The 26,594-nt window shown below is 40.3% G+C and overlaps 1 protein-coding gene across 5 annotated transcripts in view; it reads right to left on the bottom strand.

Annotated features, from left to right (window-relative positions):
• The window catches only part of MYO6 (myosin VI), a 402,734-nt gene that overhangs the window by 51,358 nt on the left and 324,782 nt on the right, over nucleotides 1-26,594 (bottom strand). For all 5 annotated transcript variants that reach the window (XM_073626829.1, XM_073626830.1, XM_073626831.1 and 2 more), the window contains exons 25-28: nucleotides 23,309-23,459; nucleotides 8,060-8,268; nucleotides 6,331-6,409; nucleotides 2,370-2,530 (exon numbers count right to left, since the gene is read on the bottom strand). In XM_073626829.1, coding sequence (XP_073482930.1) covers nucleotides 2,370-2,530; nucleotides 6,331-6,409; nucleotides 8,060-8,268; nucleotides 23,309-23,459 — 600 coding nt within the window. The remainder of the gene's footprint in view (nucleotides 1-2,369; nucleotides 2,531-6,330; nucleotides 6,410-8,059; nucleotides 8,269-23,308; nucleotides 23,460-26,594) is intronic.

The following is a 26,594-nucleotide window of genomic DNA, read 5'->3' as shown; positions in this document are numbered from 1 at the left end:
TGATTTTTTTTTTCTGCTGCCCTTTCCACTAACAAAGATAGAACTTTGAAATTTCATCCTGTTTTACTTCTCTTCAAATAAAGAATAATGAATAGCAAAAACATGACAAGTGTTAAGAAAAAGGCTTGAGGATATAACAAACATTCTATACTTTTTTTATTAGCATAAATTTTAGTGATCACAATGGAAATCCTGTGGAAACAGTTTATCAAATATAAATGCTGAAGACGTCAAGGCCTGTTTGCACAATTCTCCTCTCTCAAATAATGTGTGTATGTCAGGCACATAGTCCACATAAGGGTCAATTCACAAAGCTAATATACCAGGATAGGGATTTTTATCTAAAGCAGAATTTATTAGCCCATGCAGTGGGGAGGTTACCTGCTTGTTTTGTTCTAGGGGAGAGGACAGTGAAGATATACTTACCTGACACTCCACTCCTCCCCACACAAGACCCGGACCCTGAAGCAGCAAATCAACCCAAACCAAAACATTTTCACCATCATGCTTTACAGTTTTTATGTGGTTCTTTTCCTGAAATGCTATCTTTGGGTTTGTGGCAAATGTATCTACTTTTACTAAACAACCCTATCATTGATTGATCAGTGTTCAGCCGTGGGGGGCGCTCCTAATCTACATGCGGGGCGCCGGACGCATAGATTAGATCTTTTAGGACAGCAAAGTCTTTTTCTTAGTACACCTCTCATGCAAGTTGAGGTGGCGAAATCTTATTCTGATTGCAGATGCATGCACTTTGATTACAGCTATTGCAAGAGTTAAATCAACATCCTACAATGAAATTCTGGGGTTCAGGAGACTTTTAGCATCAGATGGTGAATTCTTAGCATGAACTTGCTAGGCTGGCCAGTCCTTAAAGTGGAGTTCCACCCACTTTTACAACTCTTCAGCATCCCCCACTAAACTGTGCACTGTAAACGAATTGGATATTTTAAAAAAAATTTTCTCAGCACTGTATATCTGCTGTATTCATTTTTCACTTCCTCCTCCCTGGCCGTGGCCCATCGCATCATTTCCTGTTTGCAATGCCTTCTGGGAAGGGGCGGCAACTTCCTCTGACACTGCCGTTGCTATGGAAACCTGACCTGAAACCTATAACACTGCTTGTGCTGCACTGAGCATGTGCGAGATCTGCAAGGATGAGATCCAGGAAGAAATACAGTCTGGCTTCAGATGCCCACACTTAAGATGGCCACGGCCTGCTGTAAGTTTATAAAATAACAAACTGCTATAAACTAACAAAACAGACCTTAGTTTACAGACTAACTTTACTAGAATACATTAAGCTTGTGTATTATAGGGGTATTTTTATTTAATAAGTATAATTTCGGCCAGAACACCACTTTAACAAATTGGTAGTTCCTTAAAATCTAAAGCACTTGTAAATTATTTTGCTTACAGTGGAATGTTTGATTTCAAATCATTTTGTGATCTTTTTAAATTCTTTGCAAGATTCCTAGGCAATCACAATTTTCTGAGTTTTAAATGAAATAAGTTCTACTTTTATACTCCCTAAGGCTGCGTGCACACATATGCAGCTGCAGTTTCAACGCACCCGAACCGGACCCAAAATCGTACAGGAACCTTTTTTAAAACCTGCACTGCACATGTGTGAACCGGCTCCATCAAAAGCCAGTCCAATTCAGATGCGGTTAAAAACGCATCCAATTCACACATATGTGAACCGGGCATTAGGATGTTCTAATCATTGTCAACCAATCTGAACGGCAGATAATAATTGCATAGATTTAAAGTGGTTGTAAACATAGGGTTGTGCGTGCTAACTATATATGACAAATCAGCATTTTATTTACTTATTTCAGGTACTTCTAGAGCGCCGTCAATTTTTGCAGCGCTTTACATATACATCGTACATTCACATCAGTCTCTACCCTCAAGGAGCTCACAATCTAAGGTCCCTAACTCACATTCATACAGACACATATTAGGGCCAATTTAGACAGGATTCAATTAACCTACAAGCATGTCTTTGGAGTGTGGGAGGAAAACGGAGTACTCAAAGGAAACTCAGGCAGGCACAGGGAGAACATGCAAACTCTAGGCGGGTAGAGTTGTGGTTGGGATTCGAACCACTTTTGTTAATTTAATGAAAAGGAATACACCATGTAAATTTTATGTGTTTTTCAAGTATATTATGCTAATCTGAATTCACTTTTTGAAATGATTGCCTGTTTCAATAGGGAAAGGTCTACAATTTCCATGAGGTGTACTTACTTTTTCACATGACTGCATACAATACAGGAGATGGATGTATAGTGTCATGACTTAGATATCCCACAAAACATACTCTAACTTTGGAAACACAAAATATATGCACAGCACATGAGTACCTGCGTAACGAAGAGTCGGGACTAAATTCCTCATTGATGAGCTCTGCCTCACTCTGGGCAATTCTCATGGCAAGCTCCCGATCTCTTCGCTCTTGTTCAAGTATAGTCTGCTGCTGTGACTGCTCCTCGCGATCTCTCGCCAGCTGCATCTCCACCTCGATCTGCAGGTATACAAAAACAAATCTGCTGATATTTTGAACTTTACATTAATAATGATGCATGTCACTATTTAAGTCATTTTTATTAGCTGGTGACAGAGGGCATAAAAAACATTATCTGGCATATCACAGCATTACATCTTTTAATCACAGCTTTAGATATTTTGAATGATAAAGTATGCACTAAATCTTGCTATGCATCTTGCCAGTGCCAGTATACCACTGTTATGTTTTTTTTTAATCAAAAGAAACCCTAAAGCAAGCAGTGGCATGCTGTTTGATTTTAGCAGTTTACAAAACCTGATAATCTACTCTAAATTCATGGAACTTTCGAGAAAATATAGAACATGTAGCCTTAATGCTGAAATTATGAAGCTGCTTATATAATTAATGTTTTAAATACGTGGTTTTATTTGAACATTCTAATGCATGGTTATTTTTGAGAAACAACTTTCTATCCAATTAACTGAAGCAGGAGGAGAGCAAATTAAATAAAGATGTAGTATATTTTACCAAACACTAGTCTCATCAGTGATTCTCCCTCTCCTGACATCCACATAGTTTCTGAAAGGTAACCATATCCAGTAACTTTCATAATATAATGATTTACGAGTGTCACAGGAGAAGAAATATCCATCCTGGCTTGCACAAATGTCACATATGATAAACTATGAGAGCCATGGCTATAGCACAAGGCTATGAATCTGAGACACCATTCAGTTGAAAAAATGGTCAGAATACAAAACTGCAAATAGAACCTTCATGATATGCTATGCTTTGGGCAATCATAAAGCAATCGTATAATTGTTTGGATGCCACCCCCTACCTACACACACACAAACCAGCTTACTTCCCCATTATTATTATTATCCTTGACACAGCAAGAATTAAAAGTCAAAAGCTTCAAATTATGCTGGCTGAGCATACTATTTAGAGGTTGCTGTGATTCAAACACTTCATTATGGTGCGAAGCACTTTAACCCCTTCATGACAAAAGGTAAAACAAATCTTAAACGCCTGAAACTGAGGCTGCAACTTGCAACTGGCATGTTATTGAAACTGTAGTTATCATCGCAACTACTTAAAGGGATATTAAAGTCCTTTTTTTTTGTTTGTTTAAAAATAACAAACATGTTATACTTACCTGCTCTGTTGCAGTGGTTTTGCTCAGAGCAGCCCGGATGCTCCTCTTCTCGGGTCCCTCGCCAGCACTCCTGGCCCATCCCTCCTGCCGAGTGCCCCCACAGCAAGCAGCTTACTATGGGGGCACCTGAGCCAAGTCGCTGCTCTGTGTGTCCATTCAGAAATTTAGCCGCAGCTCGGCCCACACCTCTCTCTCCTCGTCGGCTCACTGACTTTGATTGACAGCAGCAGGAGCATGTCAAACATGTCATACTTACCTCCTCTGTGCAGTTGGATCAGAGTAATTCTCCTCTTCTGGGGTCCCTCAGCAGCGCAAGTGCCCTGTTGGAGAAGCGCTCTCCCTTGGGGCACTCATGCAGGTGCACTCCCATGTCCTGCTGCTGCGTCCATTGACACAGATAGCAGGACTCAGCTCCCCCCCCCGATTCCTGCATCATTGGATTTGATTGACAGCAGCAGAAGCCAATGGCTGCGCTGCTATCAATCTATCCAATTAGGACCCTAGACTCCGGCAGAAGCGGGTGTGCTCGTTCTTTAGCGCAGGAACGATCAGGCTCAGGTAAGTAAAAGAGGGACTGGTGCAATACAAGAGGTTTTTCACTTCAATGGATAGAATGCATTGAGGTGAAAAACCGCAAGGGTTTACAACCCCTTTAAGATAAAAAAAAAACCTTCTGCCTTTAGAACCACTTTAATGAATCCAGGTAAATTATACCTTGGTTTTTTTTTCAGAATAAATTAATTGGGCCTTCATATGATGGTAAATAGTAATAGATATCTCCTGACTTTTTTCTATTATGACAGGAAAAATGGCCCAAAATAGTAAAACAGTATATTTCTTACCATTACCATGACCCACCACCAAGAACAACCCAAACCAAATTCTCCTACTTGTGGCCATCATGGCGATACCCATACCGTATGTGAATGTTTTTGTGGTTTTTACCCATAGTAGTTCCAAGAAACAATAATGTGCATTTTGAGATATTTTTTATCTACATAAAACACAACACTAAATTATTATTTTTTTAATACTACCTAAAACAAACTGACCCTTGACCCTAACACTAAACTAGATCAAACCCTGATCTAACTATTTTATTGACAGAGGCTACTGTCAGATCGGGGCAGCACTCGGAACGGTGCTGCCGGCTTCCATATACAGTTTGAGACTTTGCAGAGTTTGCTCATCGCCCACTGGGTGTAAGAAGACAGAAGAAAAAAGGGTCAGTAGGGGGCAGGTAAGCAAACTCAGCACTGTCACGATCTTACAGTGCTCCTGAATTCAGAAGCTGGCATCTGAGTTTATATTAATACAGGAGCGCTGCACTGGCCGAAACGAGGAGCTGAAGCGAGAGAGAGAACCCTGCCCCTGCCTCCTCCAGCATACCTCCTCTCCCACCTCTCACCTTCTTTAATACTTAGCTGTGCGGGCTGTGTTCCCTTTCCTCCTTGTCCTTCATGCCAGTGCAGATCATGTACTGGAAGGAAGGAGGAGGGGGAGAGAACACAGCCCGCGTCAGAAGACAGAGCCAGCAGAAGAGCCCTCCTCTACTACTAGCATAGTAGATGCAGGATTCTGACATCAGAGAAACAACACACAGTGTCCTTTTCTGAATGTTTACAATTGTTCTCAGCTACCAGAGCTGCTGCTTGGGCCGCTGCCATCACTTTCAAGCTCCCAGGAAGGTTTATAATAGAGTTTAGGGTAATAATATAAGACAAATACCAACCTACTCGTTCCTCTCAAGACCTCCTGCTCTCTAGCTCCCTCATCACCTCCTCCAATTCTCACCTCCAGGACTTTTCCAAAGCATCTCCAATCCTATGGAATGCCCTACCCCAATCTGTGCGCTTATCTCCTACTCTATTAGCTTTTAGATGATCCCTAAAAACCCTTCTCTTCAGAGAAGCCTACCCTACCCACACCTAACAACGTATTTTTCATTTTCTCCATCAGCTCACCCCTGACAGTTATTACATTTTGTTTCCACTTGACCCTCCCTTCTAGATTGTAAGCTCCAATGAGCAGGGCCCTGTGATCCCACCTGTATTGATTTGTATTGTAAGTGTACTGTCTGCCCTTATGTTGTAAAGCGCTGCGCAAACTGTTGGCCCTATATAAATCCTGTATAATAATAATGATAATAAATGTGCCTAAAATTCTGTAAGAATGTTGCTTTTTTTAAATTAATTACAGGGTCTCTAAGAATCATAGAAGATTTGTTGAATACATTCAAAACAGTACAAAAAGTATAAAAATGGCTGAACAATGAAGGGTGGAAAGAGACCCAAAATCTTTACGTACACTGTAAGCTATGTGTCAGATTGGTTGAGTTTGGGTGGAACTGTTGGCTTTTTGCGTTTCAATATGAATAGAAAGCAGCCATAGGGGGAACAGAATGTATATCTCCAGTAACAATTTAGATGGCAACAAGTGAGCACCTGATGACCACCAGATTTTTTTTGTATTTAAACAGACATCTTTCACCATATACACATCCAGGTAGGATGCTTGAAAGCCTGGCTTTGTTAATATTATGCAATTTTGTCCACTGATTGCCCAGAAAAAAATGTAAAAGACAAAATCTGTGATACTGCTCATAAATACACAAGAGTTCATGGTCTGACCATTTCTAAGATGAAGAGAGCACACAAACCTGAATTCTTCTTTCTTCCTCTTCTCTCTTTTTCCGGTCTTCTTCTTCTTGTTTTCGCTTTACCTCAATCTCAGCTTTTCTACATTTCAATGAAACATGCAAAAATATATTTTAATGTAATATTTTAGGCTACTACATAAAAGCTGAATTTCTGGCAGGTATAAAAACACCACTAAATAAAGTTAAGTATTCCTTAAGAAATATTTTTTTTTTTTTTTAAATGCAGCTAGAGTAAGACCCCTTTCACACTGGGGCGCTTTGCAGGCGATATAACACTAAAAATAGCACCTGCAAAGCGCCCTGAAAGAGCCGCTGCTGTCTCTCCAATTTGAAAGCCCCGAGGGCTTTCACACTGGAGCTGTGCGCTGGCAGGATGCTAAAAAAAAAGTCCTGCTAGCAGCATCTTTGGAGCAGTGAAGGAGCAGTGCATACAGCGCTCCTGCCCATTGAAATTAATGGGGTAGCGTGGCTATACCACTGGCATAGCGCTGCTGCTGCAGCACTTTGCGGTGGTTTTAACCCTTTCTGGGCCACTAGCGGGGAGTAAAAGCACCCCACTAGTGGGCGAATAGCGCCGTGAAATTGACGGTAAAGCGCCGCTAAAAATAACAGCGCTTTACCGCCGACGCACCCACTGCCCCAGTGTGAAAGGGGCCTATGTATTTGACTCTTGATAGCGTCCTCCTGTGAACTCCTGTATAGTAGTATTTGAACTGACCAGAACTAGGAGCCAATCAGGCTCTGCTGCAGTACGCAAGTGCTGTCAGAAAAAGAGAGCAGTGTGATTAGGGGAAGGACTCATCAGTCTGCTGCTTCAATGACCAATCAGCAGGCTGTAGGCGTGTTTTCACCATTTGTTCTTGGTTGCTGCTGCAGTGGAGGTTCAAGACCTGACTATGCAGTCTGGCAATGGTGCCTGGATTCAGGGTGGATCTGATTTAAATCACTAGTAAAAAGGCTTGATTTAAATCAACTTGATTTAAATCATAATTTTTAAAGAGCAACTGTCATCTCTGTCCTGCAGCGGCTCCTCCGAACCCCTATTGACTCACCGACAGTCCCATTCACTTTAATGGGACGACTGGTGATGCGGCAGTGACACACCAAGGTGAGGGATGTGGCGGCAGCAGGTGAGTGGATGCCTGCTAACAGGTGCTTCCATGATGGATCTAAAATGACAGGTGTTCTTTAAATGTAAGGACTCATTCTTGCTGGTAGTTACAATCTTTAATGGGATAAAGGAATATTCCTGAACTTTGTTTTATCTCATAGTTACTGTGAAATTGTGTGACTGCATCAATGCAGTGCATGTTATCTCAGCTTGCAAAGCTTGGATTCATTGACTGAGTTTACCAAAAATGTAAATATTGCAGAATATACAGCCTCATGCTACATAACTAAGCTCCATTTCATGCTGAATAAACTAAATTATTAATGTATCTTAAAGAGAAAACTATCTTTAGATAGATTTTTACACCAAAAGGCATTCTATTCAAATAATTTTTTTTTAAAATAAAAAAATCTGATTTGAATAGAAAAAAAATCAGATAAAAAAAAATCAGATTTTTTTTATTGTTTTAAAAAAATATCATAGATTTTTATCCGTCCTGCCTGGATTACAATGTATGCATTACAAATCCTCTCACATGTAAAACAATTCCCATGTGTATTTCAACAGTTTTTTTCATTTGTTTATCTCACATTTAGCTTTAAAATAACTTATACTTACAGCCTCCTGTCATTTTCCTCTTTTCTCCGGAGTTCTTCCTCTGCTTCACATCTCTTCCGCTCTCTTTCCATCTCCTCCTGTATGCGACGCAGCCGCTCAGCCTCCTCTTCCTCTTTCTTCCTTTTTTGTAGAGCATTAAGGAGCTGACCTGAACTCTTGACAAGTGCATCATATTCTTTCTCTATCTGATCACGAGACATTGTTGTGTTCTGAAAAGTAAACCAAAATAATTTATTATTAAATGTAAGCCCTTACTTACTGGATGACAATATGTTTGCTGAAGTCCTGTCTATTCTAAACAACTGCTGTATTTTTTTTTTTTTTTTTCTGTAAAACATTTTTACCAGGTTTTGTTAAATAAAGGTTTTATTTCTATTTTGCATCCCACTACTGATTACAACCACCTCCTTTCCACATTCCTCAGAGCAGGTTTCTGAATAGTGACAACACTGGACCGTGCCCGCTAAATGTGTGCTGAGCAGTGGCGTCACTAGGGGGTGGCAATTGAGGCTGGGGCCCCGAATCTGGGGCCCATAGCCCTGAGTCTAGGGCCAGCCCTACCGTGAGAGTGTTGCGGGCTGCCTGACACAGCGCTGTCCCACACAGCCGCGATACTCTCACTGAGTTGGCACTCCGTGATTCACTGACAGCCAGAGCCAGGAGATCAGTGCATGCGAGAGTGAGTCTCCTCCCTTGCCCTGCCCATATCATAGAGTCGGGAGAAATTTTCTCACGCAACCTCCTGAGCAGGTGTGTGCAGACCGTGGGTGATGGGGGGAACTGTACTACCGAGCCTCTATGTATATACACCAGCCTCTCTGAATATGCACCAGTCTCTCTGTATATACACCAGCCTGTCTTCTATATACCCTAAACTCTCTGTATATACACCAGCCTCTCTGTATACACTAGCCTGGCTTCTTTATACTCTAGCCTCTCTGTATGTAACAATCCGCATATGGTGGCAGGTGACGTGACGAGGGGGGCTTTGGGGACCCTGATGTAATGATACTATATAATGTTTATATATATATATATATATATATATATATATATATATATATATATATATATATATATATATATATACACACACACACATGTATATTATATACATGTGTATGCCCGCCCAAGCATATGATTTACTTTACTTTGCCACTATGGGCTCTAGTCCCAGATCTTCTGTACTTCTGTAGACCTAGCAACGCCCCTGGTGCTGAGACAGATACTGTGTGAGGGTACATTGCAGGACAGCAAATAAGAGACAGGGAGAGTGCTTTGTACCCCCAAAACAGAAAGTGGATAAAAGCTGATCCTCACCCTCTATGTTATCCCCCCTCTCCAACCCTTCTCTGGTCCTCTGGACAATTAGAGATCTTTATTCATTTATGAAATCAGCTGGCCCTCCTCCCCTGCACGTCATTCGCCTTGGCGAACAACATGCACTGTTCTACCTTTGCTTCTCAGGATATGAACATCACATGTCCCAGTAGACAAAGCCTTTCATTCAGCAAAATAGGAGGGGGGGGGCCTAGTGGGGCATCATTGAGAGACGTGCCAGCTGAAGCCCAGGCAGCCGGCAGCCTCTCAAAAATGTCATGGCAAGACATGACGGAGCGGGACCAAGCACTGCCAGAAGAGAGGAGGATCTCAGCTGGACAGCGCTGGATTCGCTGGGTGGGTGATCTCCCCATCATATAGGTAGGGGTAAATAAAAAAAAATTTAGTGGTAGGGAGAGTGAAAAACCTGTTTAACAAGCACAATGAAAGCAGTATCCCCAGGTATTTTAATGATAGTTGCAGATTTAAAAATATTGAAAATTACATTAACATGTTAAATCTTACGTCTATATGAAATCTATATCTTATATCTATAATCTATATGAAATCTATATCTTATATCTATAATCTATATGAAATATTGGTGATTGGGTTTACTTACAAGTTAAAAAGAATTTATTTTATACATACATAATTAAGACTGATAAACCAAATACACTGCACCTTCATACTTAATGCCGGTCAGTAGCTAATCTTCTTGTAGAAGAAAGCTAATCCTCTAGCAATCTAGCTCTTGTTAAAACATTATCAGTTTTGTTTTTTTTTATTTACATTTCAATTCTCAGCCCAAAAAAAAAAAAAAATCGAAATAACAATATATGTAAGCTGGATAGAAAAAAGGCTTTTCCAAATAGCCTATGTTACTTCCAATATCAATGGTATACAAATGTACAGCGTTGTTGCTTTATTTAACCATAGTACAAGAAACAAAATATATATATATATATATATATATATATATATATATATATATATATATATCTCTCCTTTTTCTAGTTACTTTGACTGTAAAATAAACAGTAACAGTAAATCATAGATTACCTGAACGGATACAAGGAGTGGACATTATAGTGTCTAGAAAAGATGTTACACCATACACCACATATGGAAAATAAACCAAAAGCCACAGAGGCCAATTTAAAAAGCAACGGAATGGTTGTACAAAGAAAAGAGCCCGGTCATGTGATTTGTCAAAATCAAATGACCGCCTCTCCTCCAATCACAGAATTCTTTCTGCTGCTTTAAACAGCAAGAACTCTGTAGGGTATATCACAGGCTACCTAACTAAGGCCGTAGTGTGCAGATCTCAACAGAATAAAATCAAAAGTAGATAGTGATTCACTCTCCATTTAGGATGAGCCTCAGATATTAGAACCAGTTATTCTATGACACAGTAACAGAATAGAATTCCACAACTGGGGTGCCCACCTGGGCAGGTTATAGAAAACACCAAACTTTCTTATTGTTTCTGTATGTGACTCTAGCAATAAAAGATAACAAAAATGTATCATATTAATTTTAAACAAAAAGAGAATTACGTGGCTCTTTCTATTAGAATTTGTGTTGCAGGCACAGTTGAATCACTGGGGCACAAGGGACCAGCAATCTGACAATTTTCATTATTCATTTTGCTCAATATTCTGTTGTTATCAAACAAGAAAAAAAATCAAAACCAAATTAAAAGTACAAATCTCAGCCAAACAGGCATCTGACACAAAGAAAAATGCCCTGCAGAGAATTCTTACATTAATAGCTGGCGTATTATAGAGAGGTACAGAAGAGAAAAGTAGCGTAAAAGCTGGCAGAAATTAAAAAAAATATAAATATATAGATATATATCTATCTAGATAGATATATATCTATCTAGATAGATATATATCTATATAGATATAGATATATATTCAACAAAAACAAGCTGCTACTACTGAATGGAAAAAAACGGTAATGTATAGTGATCTTTTACATATTTTCTCAGTCTTATGATCGGGATGGTGTTTTATTTTTATTGTTTTAAGGTAAAAATAAAGAAATTGTATCTTGTATCTTTGTACTCTCATATCCAGCCATTAGGAGCTTTAGGCTCCTTTCAACATGTTTTCCTGTATTTCCTTACATATAGAGTTCACTAGCTCAAGCTGAAATTTAATAAAGTATTACGGTCTGTTCACACCAGGTGCGGTGGGACAGCGTTGGGCAACTATTCCAGTGTATTCCCACTGCAAAATGTCTGGTCTCTGGTGTGGCCGATTCACCCCATTGCATTACGGTGGTGTGGAGGTGATGTGCACTAAAAACACATGCGGTACTCATTTCAGGCGCATGCTTGATAGAATATTATAAAATGTCACTGTGTGATATTTCAATAAAGTTTGTTTAAAAAAAAACAAAAAAACAGTGTGATACACTGGAATTGGTGCAGCAGCACTGCAGCACCTGATGTGAATGTATCCTAAATGACTCATCATACAGTGCATGGAGGGAAAAATTAAATTTGTAACATAGCGATGCTTCTGCCTCAAGAACGATGTACAAAAACACAAACTTGTACTACAACACATCAACTAACAAAAGTAACCATAAAGCATATTACAAAAGTCTCATCTGTAACTATGGTAGCTGTTATGAGTAGCTGCTTGTTTTTACACCAAGTTTTGGGGGCATGAGGGCCACTGAAAACCAACTGAATTCAGTTTCTGTGCATGCAGTGTGTAATTTTAAAAGCCCTTATAATGATCCAAAGAATAATGTTCTGCAAGATAGACAGCTGACACATTAACACAGTGTGAAAACCCTAAGGCTGCATTCACACCACAGCGTTTTGAAGCGCGGGCAGATTTGCCGTGAATGTGTGATTGACAAATCGCGGGTCTCACATTTGAGATGCCATTCACTTGAATGACACCTCAAATCACAGTGTGGGTCTGCCGCAATAGACGCGCGATAATTCGCACTGCAATGGCAGGAAGCATGTTGCCCCAAAGTAGCTCCTGAACTTTTTATGGACGACATGCTTCCCGCAATGCGGATTGCTGCGATTGCAGCGCAAATCAGAATTTGTTAGCGTTAGTGTTTAAGTGCCTTTTTCTCAGTGGGATCAAAAACGTTAAAAAAAGCTGGTGAGCTGCATTTTTGAGCGTTTATCTGCGTTCTCAGAAGCCACTAGTTTTGGGTTTTTTTTACAACCAAAAACAGTTGATAACAGCCTATGTGTGCATGGACAAATAGGATAACATGCTGGAGAGTTTATTGACTGTAGAAAAAAACACCTGAAGCCAAAAACAGCAGCTGAAAAACATCCAAAAATGTCCAATGTGAATGCAGCCTAAGGCTGCATTCACACTACAGCGTTTTGAATCGTGGGCAGATTTGCCACAAATCTGCCTGCGATTTGACAGTGCCGATGTATGAACGACAAATCGCGAGACGCGCATTTGAGATGCCATTCATTTGAATGACACCTCAAATCGCGGTTCGGGTCTGCCACTATTGTTGCACGATAATTCGCACTGCAAAAAAAGTTCAGGAGCTATTTTGGGGCAACATGCTTCCCGCGACTGCAGCGCAAATTATCGCGTGACAATTGCAGTAGACTCGAACCGCGATTTTAGGTGTCATTCAATTGAATGGCATCTCAAATTCGAGTCCCGTGATTTGTCATTTACAAATCGGCGCTGTCAAATCGCAGGCAGATTTGCGGCAAATCTGCCCACGACTTAAAACGCTGTAGTGTGAGAGCAGCCTTAGGCCTCATGCACACTGGAAATTTTTGGAGGTTTTTACAGCTGCTGTTTTTGGCTTCAGACGTTTTTTTCTACAGTCAAACTCTCCAGCATGTTATCCTAGGTGTCCATGCACACATAGGCTGTTATCAATTGTTTTTGGCTGGGGCGTTTTTTGGCTGTAAAAAAACCCCCAAAACTAGTGGGTTCTGAGAGGAGTTTTAATGTAAAAAAAAATGCAAAAAACGCAGATAAATGACCAAAAATGTGGGTCACCAGCGTTTAAACGTTTTTGATCCCATTGGAGAAAAAAAAAAACTCAGAAAAACGCTATTGCAAAAATGCTGAAAAACGTTAAAAACACAATGCAAAGCTACTGGCATTTTTATGTTACTATAACGTCCAGTGTGCATGAGGCCTAATTGTGCCCCACTGTTGCTGCCTTCTTTGCTTAAACACAAAGCTGGTGACGGAAATACTCGCATCTCCCACCTACAGTATACACATTTGTAACCTTGACCAAGATGCATGCACATTTCTGCAACACCCACAGGATACCTAAACTATCCACCAACATTTTGATCATTTATATTTTTAATCTCATTTGTAAACTTGAAAAGGGTCTGTTCTGCTAAAATGAAGACAGCTAAGTGGTAGGACTATAAAACTTAAAGCTTAAATAATTGCCCAGATCAACCGCTATCCACTGATTGTGTCTCATTATCTGTGATCATGGAGCTGACAGTGTAATAACCCATGCATTTTTTCCTGATATATAAGTGTAATATGTTTAAATTAGTACTGGCTACAGCACATGAAATATAAAAACTTTATAGAGTTTTACTTTACTTTAAAGTAAAATACACAGACAGAAACAATTACATTCTACCTGGCTTAGGAAACCTTCTAGATCAGAGACTGTCCATTATCCACTTTAACTGCTAAACAAGATCTTGTCAAGGTTCCCACACATAAGACTTTTATTGATAAAGTATTATTATGCAGATAAGGTATACAATATATTTGTTTGAATAATGAATATCTGGGGTAGTCGTGTAAAGACCATTTCAGAATATGTGATTGAATTCTCTCCCATGTACTGCAGTTCATGAAGCCATCAGCAGAAAATGATTGGGCACTCCATTCTCCTATATATTCCCATCTTTATAGTATTAGTCTGATCTCCCACACATCAATAAACTGCCAATCAGTGTTAATTTCGTCAACGAAAACATTTTCATCATAATTTTCCTCAGAGGCTTTTTTACAGTGACGAAAACGAAACTAAGTACAGCACATTTTCGTCAACTGATGAAAACTATGACTAAAATAGAATCCGTTTGACGTTAATGGCAAGGAGGGACGTTTACCCTCATGAATTTACTGTATTTATCAGTGTATACGCCGATATTTGTTTTTTTACCAATAGGGGGCGGGGATCGGGTGATCCGCCCCCGGGTGCCACACATTGGGGGGTGGTCAAGCCAGCCGCCCCACCTCTCCTGGCCCTTGGACAGCACTGCCAGCAAAGTCTATCATTAGGAAAAAATCATTGCCAGCCCCTTCTCCTATACTGCTCCTCCTCCTGTGTCACTCATTGTAAGCTGAAGCTTCTAACCTCAAAAGCTTTGTTCTTGTTGGCCGCTCTCCTCCGAGTGTTGCTTTAGATTGGAGAAGAAGAGCGGTCACATGACCATCCATGAATCTTCAGAGGAGAGCACTCAGTCATGTGACCGGGTCCATGCAAGAACGAAGCTATGAAGTAAATTTAGAGACTTTGATTTACAATGAGAGTCACACAGGAGGAGCTGTGTATGAGAAAGGGCTGGCAGTGATTTATTCTTAACTTTAGAGTACGCTGGCAGTGCTGTCCCAGGAGACTGGGGGTCTCCTGGGAATGCGGGGGGCTGTGTATTGTGGTGGTTTTGTATTGTGTAGAGGGTGGGGGCTGTGCTGTGTATTTCGGGGGGCTTTGTATTGTGCAGAGGGTGGGGGGCCGTGCTGTGTATTGTGGGGAGCTTTGTATTGTGCAGAGGGTGGGGGCTGTGCTGTGTACTGTGGGGGGATTTGTATTGTGCAGAGGGTGGGGCCTGTGTTTTGTGTACTGTGGGGGGCTTTGTATTGTGCATTGGGTGAGGGAGCTGTGTACTGTGGGGGTCTGTGTATTGTGCAGAGGGTGGGGGGGCAGTGTATACTGTGCCCAGTCAATTTTAGTTGACTAAAATGATTATATTAGACTAAAATGTACTGGAGATTTTAGTCGACTAAAATACGATGAATAAAATGGGACTGAAACTAAAATGACATTTTAGTCAAAGACCAATGCTCAAATTAAAACACTTTCAGAAGTCTAAAACTAAAATGCCATTTTAGTTCTAAGACCAAGACTAAAACTAAATCGAAATTTGCTGCCAAAATTAACACTGCTGCCAATGTATGACCAGGTTTACATTATACATCGACTATGTGGTCTACAAAGTACACCTATGATCTGCATAACCTGTATGCTTTAATGTACAGGAAGTCCCCGAGTTACGAACACAATAGGGACTGTAGTTTTGTTCGTAAGTCGAAGTTGTTCGTAAGTCGCAACACTGCATTCGTAAGTGTAACTTCTGGTCGGAACGCTGCATTCGTAAGTGTAACGTCCGCCTGTGCATGGATGTGGGATGCTCTGGGCGCTTGTTATGTTATCTGGGGCTCTTCTGGCCATGCAGTACATGTAGTAGTGCAGTATGGGATGTGTCCGGAGGTATCCAGGACCAGCGTGGAGCACAAGTGGCTGGCATTTAAGGCCGTTCGTAAGTAGGAGTCTGCCTGTAGTCATCTGAATACTTTTTGCCAAGTATATTTATAGTCTACTTGTGTAGATTTAGCTTTACTGCATTCATCCTATCCCCATCTAATAAGTAAACCTATATTCAACTCATGTATGGCCAGCTTTACTGCATTCATCTGATCACCTCAATCAAGTACAACTATAGTCCACTCCTGTATGGCCAGATTTGGGTCTCATGTCTATGGGTAGTGTTTTTACTGTGTCTGAGGTGTATTTAGGTCACACATCAAACGCAGGTCAGCAAAATTCGAATTAATTTCAAAAGTACACAATGCAGTTCTGTGGCTGTGCTGCATCTCTTTGGATGCAGCATGTCCCATTGAGCCACTTTTGAACTGCATGCAAAGCAAGTCAAATATAGTATTTTTTTTGTCAAACCCTGCATTTGCCATTCAAACACATGCATTTGAATATCAAACACAATATTTGAAAAGAATGCCCACCAACACAAGTCCTTACTGTATTTGCCCAATATACCTATAGTATTGCTCATGCATGGCCAGATTTACTGTATTCATCTAATCCTGCCCTACCAAGCATAGCTATAGTCTTGTTCGTGTATGGCAAGGTTTAATTGTATTCATCTGATCTCCCTCTACCAGTATATATTTAATCTGCCCATGAATGATCGTCTTTATTCATCTGATCCTTCTCTATCAATTGGACCTATAGTGTTACCTATATATAGAAAGCTTTACTGCATTCATCTGATATCCCTCTACCAAGAATACTGATAATCTGCCCATCTGTAATCAGACTGACTGTATTCATCTTACCTCCCTCTACTAAGTACACATACAAACTGCCCACGTATGATTGGATTTAATGGATTCATTTGATCCCTTCTACCAAAAATACCCATAGTCTACCCATGTACTGCGTTTATCTGATCTCCCCCTATCAAGTATACCTCAAATCCCCCTATATATGAGCAGCTTTATTGTAGTCATGATCTCTCTGCCAGTGATACCTATAGTCTACCCATGTATAGTCAAGCTTTACTGTATTGATCTGATCTCCCAACAAGTCTATCTCTAATTTCCCTAAATACTGTAAAAGGAGCTTTACAGAATTCGTATGAACCTTCTCTACCTGTGATACCTATAGTCTTCCCATATATGGCCAGTTTTACTGTATTCAGCTGATCTATCTCTACCAAGTAGAACAAATGTCTGGTCATGTATAATCAGCTTTACTGTATTCATCTGATCTTCCTCAACCAGGTATACTTGTAATCTGTCCATAAATGACAAGATTTATCATATTCACTTGACCCCTCCCTACCAAATACACCAATAGTCTGCCCATGTATGGACAGCTTTACTGTATACCCCTGTTCCCTCTGTACCAAAAGTAAACCTATAGTATTCTTGTGTATGGCCAGCTACATTGTATTCATCTGATCCCTCTCTACCAAGTTTACCTGTTGTCTACCAATGTTTGGCCAACTTCACCTTAATCCTCCAATTTCCTCTATTAAGTATACCTAAAGTATACCCCATGCATGATCAACTTCAGGGCCTCTGTCGACAGCCTTTGTTTGCACCAAACAGGTTTAACAGAAATGCGAAAATCCACTTGAAGCAAGTCAAATAAATGCACGTCAGAAGGAGGTCAACTGCAGGTCAAAAGCAGGTCAATGAATTCTGAATGATCTCAGAAGAGTTTTAAACCAAAATGAATGGATTCCATTGAAACACTCAACACAGGCCCTTACTGTATTCATCTGATCTCCCTCTACCAAACACAGGTATTACAGGTCTGAAATGTCAACGACAAACATCTAAGGAAAAGCACTGCTTTCAGAACTCCCAATACATTTGTATTCCAAGACAAAAGCAATCACTTCAAATATTGTTGTCAAAGTGACTTGCAGAATAAAAGGCTTTCTGCTTCAGGAAGAAAAAAAATCTGATGTATACAATGCAGGTGGGGAATGAAGGCGATCAACGTCCTTTTACACTGATAATGGTTTACAAATGGGATTATGCTGATTAGCAATTACAATCCTGCCTTATAACAAATTGCATATATGCAGTCAGTATTGGTGTTAATGTTGCTTCATTGGAATGTAGAAAACAAGCACAGCTGTTAATGTGATCTGCCAGAAGCTTCACTTGCAGCTGTGTAAGAGATGACTGTGTCGAACATTCTATAAATCCTCATCTGGCAAGCTGTACATCTCTCAGCAATGTATTCTCAGAATCCACAAGTACAGCGGTGAAATTGTGTCCAACCATCTATCTCATAGGTAGGAAAAACCAAACAAATTGCCATCCACTGATTAACAACCTGTGTCTCATTATCTGTGATCATGGAGCTGACAGTCTAATGATGATCAATGCATCCTTTCTGATAGAGCAAACCCTATGAGTACAAAAGGTCTAAATTGTTACTGGCTATAGCAGTGGAAATTTACTGCAATTTTATAATAGGTACAATACTCAAGACAGAGATTGCTAAATTCTAGCTGGCTTAGGAAGTTTTCCAGATCATAGACTGTACATTACAGTGCTTCAAACTTTCTTACCAAGGCCGGCACAGACTTTAGGAATATCTGAAAATTCAGTAAAAGGGAAAGACATTATGTATATTTAAAGGGCCGTAAAATATAAATATTCCACATAGCAAAGGTAAAGCATAACTCCACACCAATAGGGTAGAAAGTGTCAAAACCGGCATTTGTAGCAATATTTCAGCTTCAATCCAAAGATTTCTCCCGCAATACTTTTTTCTGTCACTAGATATCCTCAGTCTGAGGACATTCATTTAAATATATTTATCAATAGGCACAAAGCATAGCAAAGCTTTGACAAACTCAAATATTACCGTGTAAAAGGTAGCAGTGTCATCATCACAATGTTGCATATAGCTTGTGCAGAAAGCAGAGTTGTGCGGCAGACCCAGCAGATCAACCCACTACAGGCTGCTCGTAGAAAACAACAGGAGGGAGACTATACAGACCTGACGCCCTGCACAAGGAGGAAGAGAAGCAGTGACTGCTCTTTAAAGTGGTTGTTAGCCCACTTCAATAAAAAGCCAATCTGTACCTATATCACATCGTCTCCCGGTGATCAGATGACTCCTCGGCTCTCTCCTCTGCCCGGCTGACAGCTCCAACAAACGTATGAGTCCAGCGCTCTGCAGGGGAGCGGCACCCCTGCACCCCTGTCAGGGAATCAACAGCAGGAAAAGGGCTCTAGGACCCAGCATCTCTACCAGCACTTATGGCAGGAGAAGGACTTTAGGACCCAACATCTCTGGCAGGAGAAGGACTTTAGGACCCAGCATCTCTACCCGCAGGTCACATGGGCCTATATAAGGAAGTCTGCTGGTGTCTGCAATTGCTGGTTTGTCTTCAGCTCCCCCTGTGTACCGACCCAGCTTGTTTTGACCTGCTCTTCCTGATCCTCTGGCTTGACCCTTTGGCTTGCACCTGACTTCCTCCTGCCTGCTCCCAGCATCTGACCCCGGCCTGGCTTTTGGACTCTGCTTATCTTGCTCCCTGTACTAAGACGCAGCTGATCTTAGGTCATTCTGATCCTGGACTGTCTCTCTGTGAATGACCCCTGGCCTGGCTCCCGGCTCCACTATTCAGTTATTCCACTGGACTCTGTCTCTGGACCTTTCAAGCACGCCTGTTCCCAGCAACCTGGCACCCGTGCTTCTGTGGGCACCACACCTGCTGTTCCACCTTGAGTGGTGTGCTGCACTCGGCCGCAAGGGGAACCCTCCCAGCATCTCGGCCTCCTACCAAGTTATTGATAGTACTGTATGAAGCCACTATTATTGATTTTAATATATTTTTAGGGAAAATATTGCTTTGGTAAACATTTGCGCAAATATCGTGGGGCCTTAAAAATCAATAGCACCTTTTTTTCATTCTACTGGTCCTATGCTTCCAGAAAATATATGGTTTGGAGGGTCTTTCACAAATTCTGAATACTACATAGTTAGATAGTAGGTGAGGTCGAAAAAAGACACAAGTCCAACCTATGTGTGTGATTTTATTTCAGTATTACCTTCTACAGTATATCCCTGTACGTTGTGGTCGTTCAGGTGCTTATCTAATAGTTTCTTGAAACTATCGATGCTCCCTGCTAAGACCACCTCCTGTGGAAGGGAATTCCACATCCTTGCAACTCTTACAGTAAAGAACCCTCTACGTAGTTTAAGGTTAAACCTCTTTTCTTCTCATTTTGATGAGTGGCCACGAGTGTTGTTAAACTCCCTTCCGCAAAAAATTTTTATCTTGATTGTGGGGTCACCGTAAGGTATTTGTAAATTGAAATCATATCCCCTCTCAAGCGTCTCTTCTCCAGATAGAATAAGTTCAGTGCTCCCAACCTTTCCTCATAACTAATATCCTCCAGTCCCTTTATTAGCTTTGTTACCCTTCTTTGTACTCGCTCCATTTCCAGTACATCCTTCCTGAGGACTGGTGCCCAGAACTGGACAGCATACTCTAGGTGCGGCCGGACCAGAGTCTTGTAGAGCGGGAGAATTATCGTTTCATCTCTGGAACTAATCCCTTTTTTAATGCATGCCAATTTTCTGTTTGCTTTGTTAGCAGCAGCTTGGCATTGCATGCCATTGCTGAGCCTGTCATCTACTAGGACCCCCAGGTCCTTTTCCATCCTAGATTCCCCCAGAGGTTCTCACCCCAGTGTATAGATTGCATTCATATTTTTGCCACCCAAATGCATTATTTTACATTATTCTACATCGAACCTCATTTGCCATGTAGTTACCTACCCCATTAATTTGTTCAGATCTTTTTGCAAGGTTCCACATCCTGTGGAGAAGTTATTGCCCTGCTTAGCTTAGTATCGTCCACAAATACAGGGATTGAACTGTTTACCCCATCCTCCAGGTCGTTTATGAACAAATTAAATAGGATTGGTCCCAGCACAGAACCCTGGGGGACCCCACTACCCACCACTGACCATTTTGAGTACTCCCCATTTATCATCACCCTCTGAACTCACCCTTGTAGCCAGTTTTCAATCCATGTACTCACCCTATGGTCCATGTCAACGGACCTTATTTTGTACAGTAAACGTACTGTAAAGGAAAAATGAAAACCTTCATATTTTTTAGAGAAATTTGTATATTTACATTTCTGCATACGTTCAATTTGAACCATTTTGCAAAAAGGCGCAATGTAAAAATTACAAATATTTGTTATGTATTAACTCCATACAGGTTAAGCTTTTATATTTAGTTGGAATTTAGCAGGAATTTTGTAACATTAGCTGTGTTTTTATCTGCTAATAATGGTTTTAGTGTATTTTTAGCAAACATATTGTTTTGATAAATATTTGCGCAAATACCGCGGGGCCTAAAAAATCAGTAGCACCTTATTTTTATCCCAGAGGTCATATGCTTTCAGAAAATATATGGTCTGGGGGGTCTTTTACAAACTCTGGAAGCTGTAAGTGAAAAATTAAAACCTACAGATTTTTTGAGAAATTTGGATATTTACACTTTTGCGTCTGTTCAATTTTCACCATTTTGCAAAAAGGCGAAATTTAAAAGTTACAAAGATTTGTTATTTATTACCTCAATACAGGTTAAGCTTTTATATTTAAAATTTGCTCTGTATTTATCTGCTAATCATGATTTCAGTGGATTTTTAGCAAAAATATTTTTGATAAACATTTGCGCAAATATCGTGGGACCTTAGAAATCAGTAGCACCTTCTTTTTAGTCTACTGATCATGTGCTTTCAGAAAATATATAGTTTTTTTTGGGGGGGGGGGGTCTTTTACAAACTCTGAAAGCTATGAGTGAAAAATAAAGAAGCAAAGGAAAAATTGCAAAAATGGTCTGACCACCTGAGTGTACAAAATGGAGCACAGAGCCTGGCAGTGAAAGGGTCAATTCAGTGTTTACCCATCCATCTTTTCTTTGTACCCCTTTCAAACTGTTTATATTAAACAGGTAGTATGCGGTGGGTTCTAAACTACCTACACACTTCAGAAATATTGCTCACTGAAGGTTCTGCTTTGACTTTTCAAAGGATTCGTGTTGTTCCTATGGTGAGCGGGAAAGAAATAGAGGGGCACTGACGGACAATGCTGCAACTGTTCATTTTAGAGGGAAGAATGGTAACTGTAATCTAAGCTGCCTAATTTATGTTATTCTTGGGAGTGGCTGGGAGAACTACTGGTCAGGTGACTGTCACCTCACTTACATGGGCAGCTTAACTTTTATCATCAAACAGTGCACACCTATTACCATTCTGAAAATGTCAAATATTTTCCACACAATTGCATAGATGGTAAACAACTTAAAATTATTTTTTTTTATTTTTTTTAAGCTGTAACCCTAAGAAGTGAGTTTAATCTGTCGGACAGAAAAAACACCTAAACTTTATAGAAGAATCCATTGGGGTACAAAAAGAAACTCTCCCCTGCTGAATTCCTTACAATGAACTTCACAGTTGAAAGGGAAGTATGGAATTTCTAAAAAAACTATTATACTCACCTAGGTGGATGCAGCATCGGTCCCCCCGCCAGCTCCAGACCATGAACTGAGTGATCAAACACTGCTGATTGCTCAGCTCTCAGTCTTCACGCTGCAGAAAGCTTTTGAGGTCATTCACTGGCTCTCTGTTCTGCCACTCCACTCACTGGAGTGCTGGACTGTGGAGGAGGCGGAAGCGGCTGGCTCAGTCTCCCAGTGGCTCACTGAGAGGCTGAGCCAGCTGCCTGTCTGGGCATCTGGGTGGATCCTGACTGTAATTATGGGATCTTTCCCAAGCCTGGACCGGCTCTCTGACATTAGCCGACAGTGGACTGTAGTCTGCTGTCAGCTGAAAATAGATCACAGAAGTGCAGAACAACCTGCACTCCTGTGATCCATAGGAGAAGTACAGCCAGAAAAGCTTTGGCTATACTTCTCCTTTAACAGTAAGCAAACCTGAATTATAAGGAAACTCCATCAAATTGCCTTTAAAAAACCCATTCCAAGTCAATATGTGCAAGAAATTTCCTGTTGCCCAATCACTGAAGTCATACGTGAACAGGTCTGATCAAATAGTACTCAATTTAACCCAAGCACAGTGACAGCACAACAAAAATTCACAGCCATTCTTATCAATGTGAATCATTCCAAACACAGTAGGCATATTATCTGTGATGAGCCTTTTTACGAGCATGATTGAAATTTACATCTTTTTACACAATTACAGACAGCAAGTAGCCTGCCAATAAATCTGAGGCAGGAAGTGTGAAAAATACTCATTTTTTTCTTGCTTCATCCAAGTCTGATATGCATAATTGCATTTTTAGCATACAGAACTCAAAGCATTGTAAGAAAGCAAAAAAGCTAATCATGTCAACTCACCTTTATCTTAGACAGAAGAGCATCGATGGACAACTCCAGCTCCTTCACCTGTTTGCTCATCTCCGGTTTGCCTTCCTTCAGCGCACTAACAACTTCATTGAATTTGTCCTGTCTAGATTTGAGTGTCTTCACCTTCAATATACCATCAATTCTATATCAAGAAGAATGACAGAATTACACTCTTGAAAGTATAGCACAAACTTAAATTGTATATATACAATACATCAATATTATATTCTTGAGCATGCAACTTTAGCATCGCTGGGTCTACAGCATGTGTTGCAGAGCTAACACAGGTGGCATATAGCTGTTCTTTTAAGACAGTTGTAACTGCGCAAAAAAAAAATGTGTAACAAGTTCTGTTGTCAGCTTTTTAATTGTGCTGGTTAGCTCTAGTCATACAGGGGCTGTGGCATGACCTTGAGATGTAGAAAGCACTTAAAATTGCAAAAGAGCAACTCCAATTGTGATATAAAAAATTATAGGACATCATATTGCGTCTTCTTGTATTGTTAATAAAAAATACATTTCTAGTACATTTCTTGCTGCTTCCAGCAGGTTTTATACAACACTAAGATTGATCATGTCAGGAAGACCCTCCTATTTTGCACATTGAATGTAATTGAAAATTAATGGAAATCCTGTAAATTCTAGTACAAATGACAGCATGTAGGACAATCTCTAGATGCACCAAACCTAAGGCCTCATGCACACTGGCAGCTTTTTCTGCTGCTCCTGGAGGTGTTTGGCTTTTTTCTCCTTCCTCTAAACTTCCCTGCATGTTAGCCTATGTGTCCATGCACACACAGGTGTTTAGAGGAGTTTAGAGGCAGGGGCGTTTACAGGTAGAAAAAAAAAAAAAACCCAAAGCCAGTGAGTCCAGGAGCAGCAGAGCTTTGGCAGAAAAAATGCTCGATGCGCCTAAATGTGTGTAATTGTGACTAAACATGCCTAGGCGCATTTAGCGCTTGATCGTTAGCTCATTTCAATGGGCAGAATAAATTATCGTGGCCAATGAAATTAAATAATGCACAAATGCTTGACACACCAAAACACATTACATGAGTTTACAAGCATTTTTTTTCTGCCAAAACTCTGCTGCCAAGAGGAAAGGAGTCTAGAAGAGTTAGCAAAATGTCCAGTGTGCATGAGGCCTTAAAAGGAGTAGTAAAGGCAGAAGTTTTTTTATCTTAATGTATTCTATGCATTAAGATTAAAAAAAAAAAAACTTGTGTGTAGCAACCACCCGAGCACCCCCCTAATTGCTTACCTGAGCCCCATCTCTCTCCAGCAATGTCCACAAATGTCTAAGGCACCTGGGACTCTCCATTGGCTCCTGTGGCGGTCAAAGTCAGTCAGCCAATCAGGGGAGAGAGAGGGTGGGGCTCCGTGTCTAACTGGACACATGAAGCTGTGACTCTGGCTCCAGTGCCCCCATAGGAAGCTGCTGACTGTAGGGGCACTCGACAGGAGAGAGGGGTCGGGAGCAGCAAATAGGGACCCTAGAAGAGGAGGATCCGGGCTGCTCTGTGTAAAACCAACTGCACAGAGGAAGTATAACATTTTGTACATATTATTTAATTTTTTTTAAAGAAGACTTTACAATCACTTTAATTGTTAATTTAGGTTTCTTTGTACACTAATTTCACTGTCATTTCGTTTTCTCTTTGTATCTCAAAAGAAAACCAGCTTCTTTGTTGAGCCAGTGAATACTTATGACGCAAGTATATCAGCTAACATCTTCTGTTTTATTTGTGGCCTAGAGGATAGTTTTATTTTTATACTGTAATAATTTGCCAATATAAATGTTTCATTAGTGTTTAAAGTTAAATTATTGCCTGCAAGATTTCCAGCTATTCACACTTTCTGAAATCATTGGGTGGTAATAGATACTGCTTAAATATCATCTGTATAAGGGGTAAATGTGTATATACTGAAATTAGTCAATTCCCCTGCTTTGGGGGAAGCTGAGAATATTCAAATTAGCAGACTTATAACTACCAACACACTGACAGTTTGTTTGTTATGCTGTATTCGTGATTGACAGCATAGAGCAGGAAAGCCTGGGTCTTGGGAAATGAGGAGTCAGCACTATCCCTAATGATTGCCAATATCTGATAAATTGTAAACTGTTCATTAATTTAGGACAAGTAACTGAATGCTTTTTCAGAAAAAGCGTATCCTGCTGTCCTCCAGATTATAGATAGCCTGTTGTCTAAGCTAGGCTGTTTTCCTGTACACAGCACAGCAGCCTCTGAGGACGCTACACTGGTATAGCACTAGACATTAGATGGCAGTCTAAACCAGGGGTTCCCAAAGCAATCCTGCCCAACTATTCTTGATCTGAAGGGACTGTCCTGCATTTTGAACAATGTCCCTCTCTCCCTCTTTTGTCCTCCTTAGTCCCTCATTTTGGTCTGTTGTATATACCTGTTTTTTAAAAAAAGGCACTATTTATCTATCAAAAAGTGTTTTACAGTGCTAAGCCTCTCATCCAGTCTCTAAATTGTTGCATTTGAAAATGTTAAAAAAACTGTTAAAAGGAGTAATAGTGGTAAAAAAAAAAAATCCCTTGTGGATTTAACCAATTAATTCTTAATATAATGGGGTGTGGCAGGAGTGTGTCCTTTGCCTACATACTTTTTTGCTAAAAGGTGTCCCCATTTCCCATCTCAGAAAGTTGGGAGATATGCCAACGTCAGTCCTCCATTACCCACAGCAGGTTATGTTTTTACATTTCACAAGTGCTTTAAATCGGTGTTTATGGCTTGGAATTTATGTCAGTTCTTTTATCGAAAGGAAATTACCAAAACATGGCCTGAGGGTACTTGAGTAATGAGGTTTGAAAACATTGGTCTAAACAGATGTATCAGAAGAAAATTTTAGTCAGTGAAGATTTGTCAGGATAAAAGCAGACAAAGTTTGGAAAACCTGGTTTTCTCCTCTGATAAGCAATCAGTATTGATATTTGCCGAATAGCATCCACATTTCCACACACTGTTGAATGTAAATAGTCTATTGTCTCTTACTCCCTCGACAAGGGGTGCCTGCCATGTCTAGCTAGGGTCTACAGGTATATGAAGATTCCCTAGCCTGATTGTAAATGGTTGTATTGGTGATCAATCTTTAATAAGGACAGGCACCTTAAGACTTTATTAAACAACTTGACCTTAAAGCCAAGCCTTGCAACGTATTCCTGATTGCTAGAAGCATTTTTATTTTAAAAAATGACACATAATTGTAGCTATAGCTTCACAAGATATGTATATAATTCAATACGGCTTCG

The sequence above is a fragment of the Aquarana catesbeiana genome, linkage group LG04, assembly GCF_042186555.1.
Source record: "Aquarana catesbeiana isolate 2022-GZ linkage group LG04, ASM4218655v1, whole genome shotgun sequence".
In the NCBI taxonomy this organism is placed as follows: Eukaryota; Metazoa; Chordata; class Amphibia; order Anura; family Ranidae; genus Aquarana; species Aquarana catesbeiana.
The sequence above is the reverse complement of the archived record's forward strand: the minus strand, read 5'-3'. Positions and strand labels throughout refer to the sequence as shown.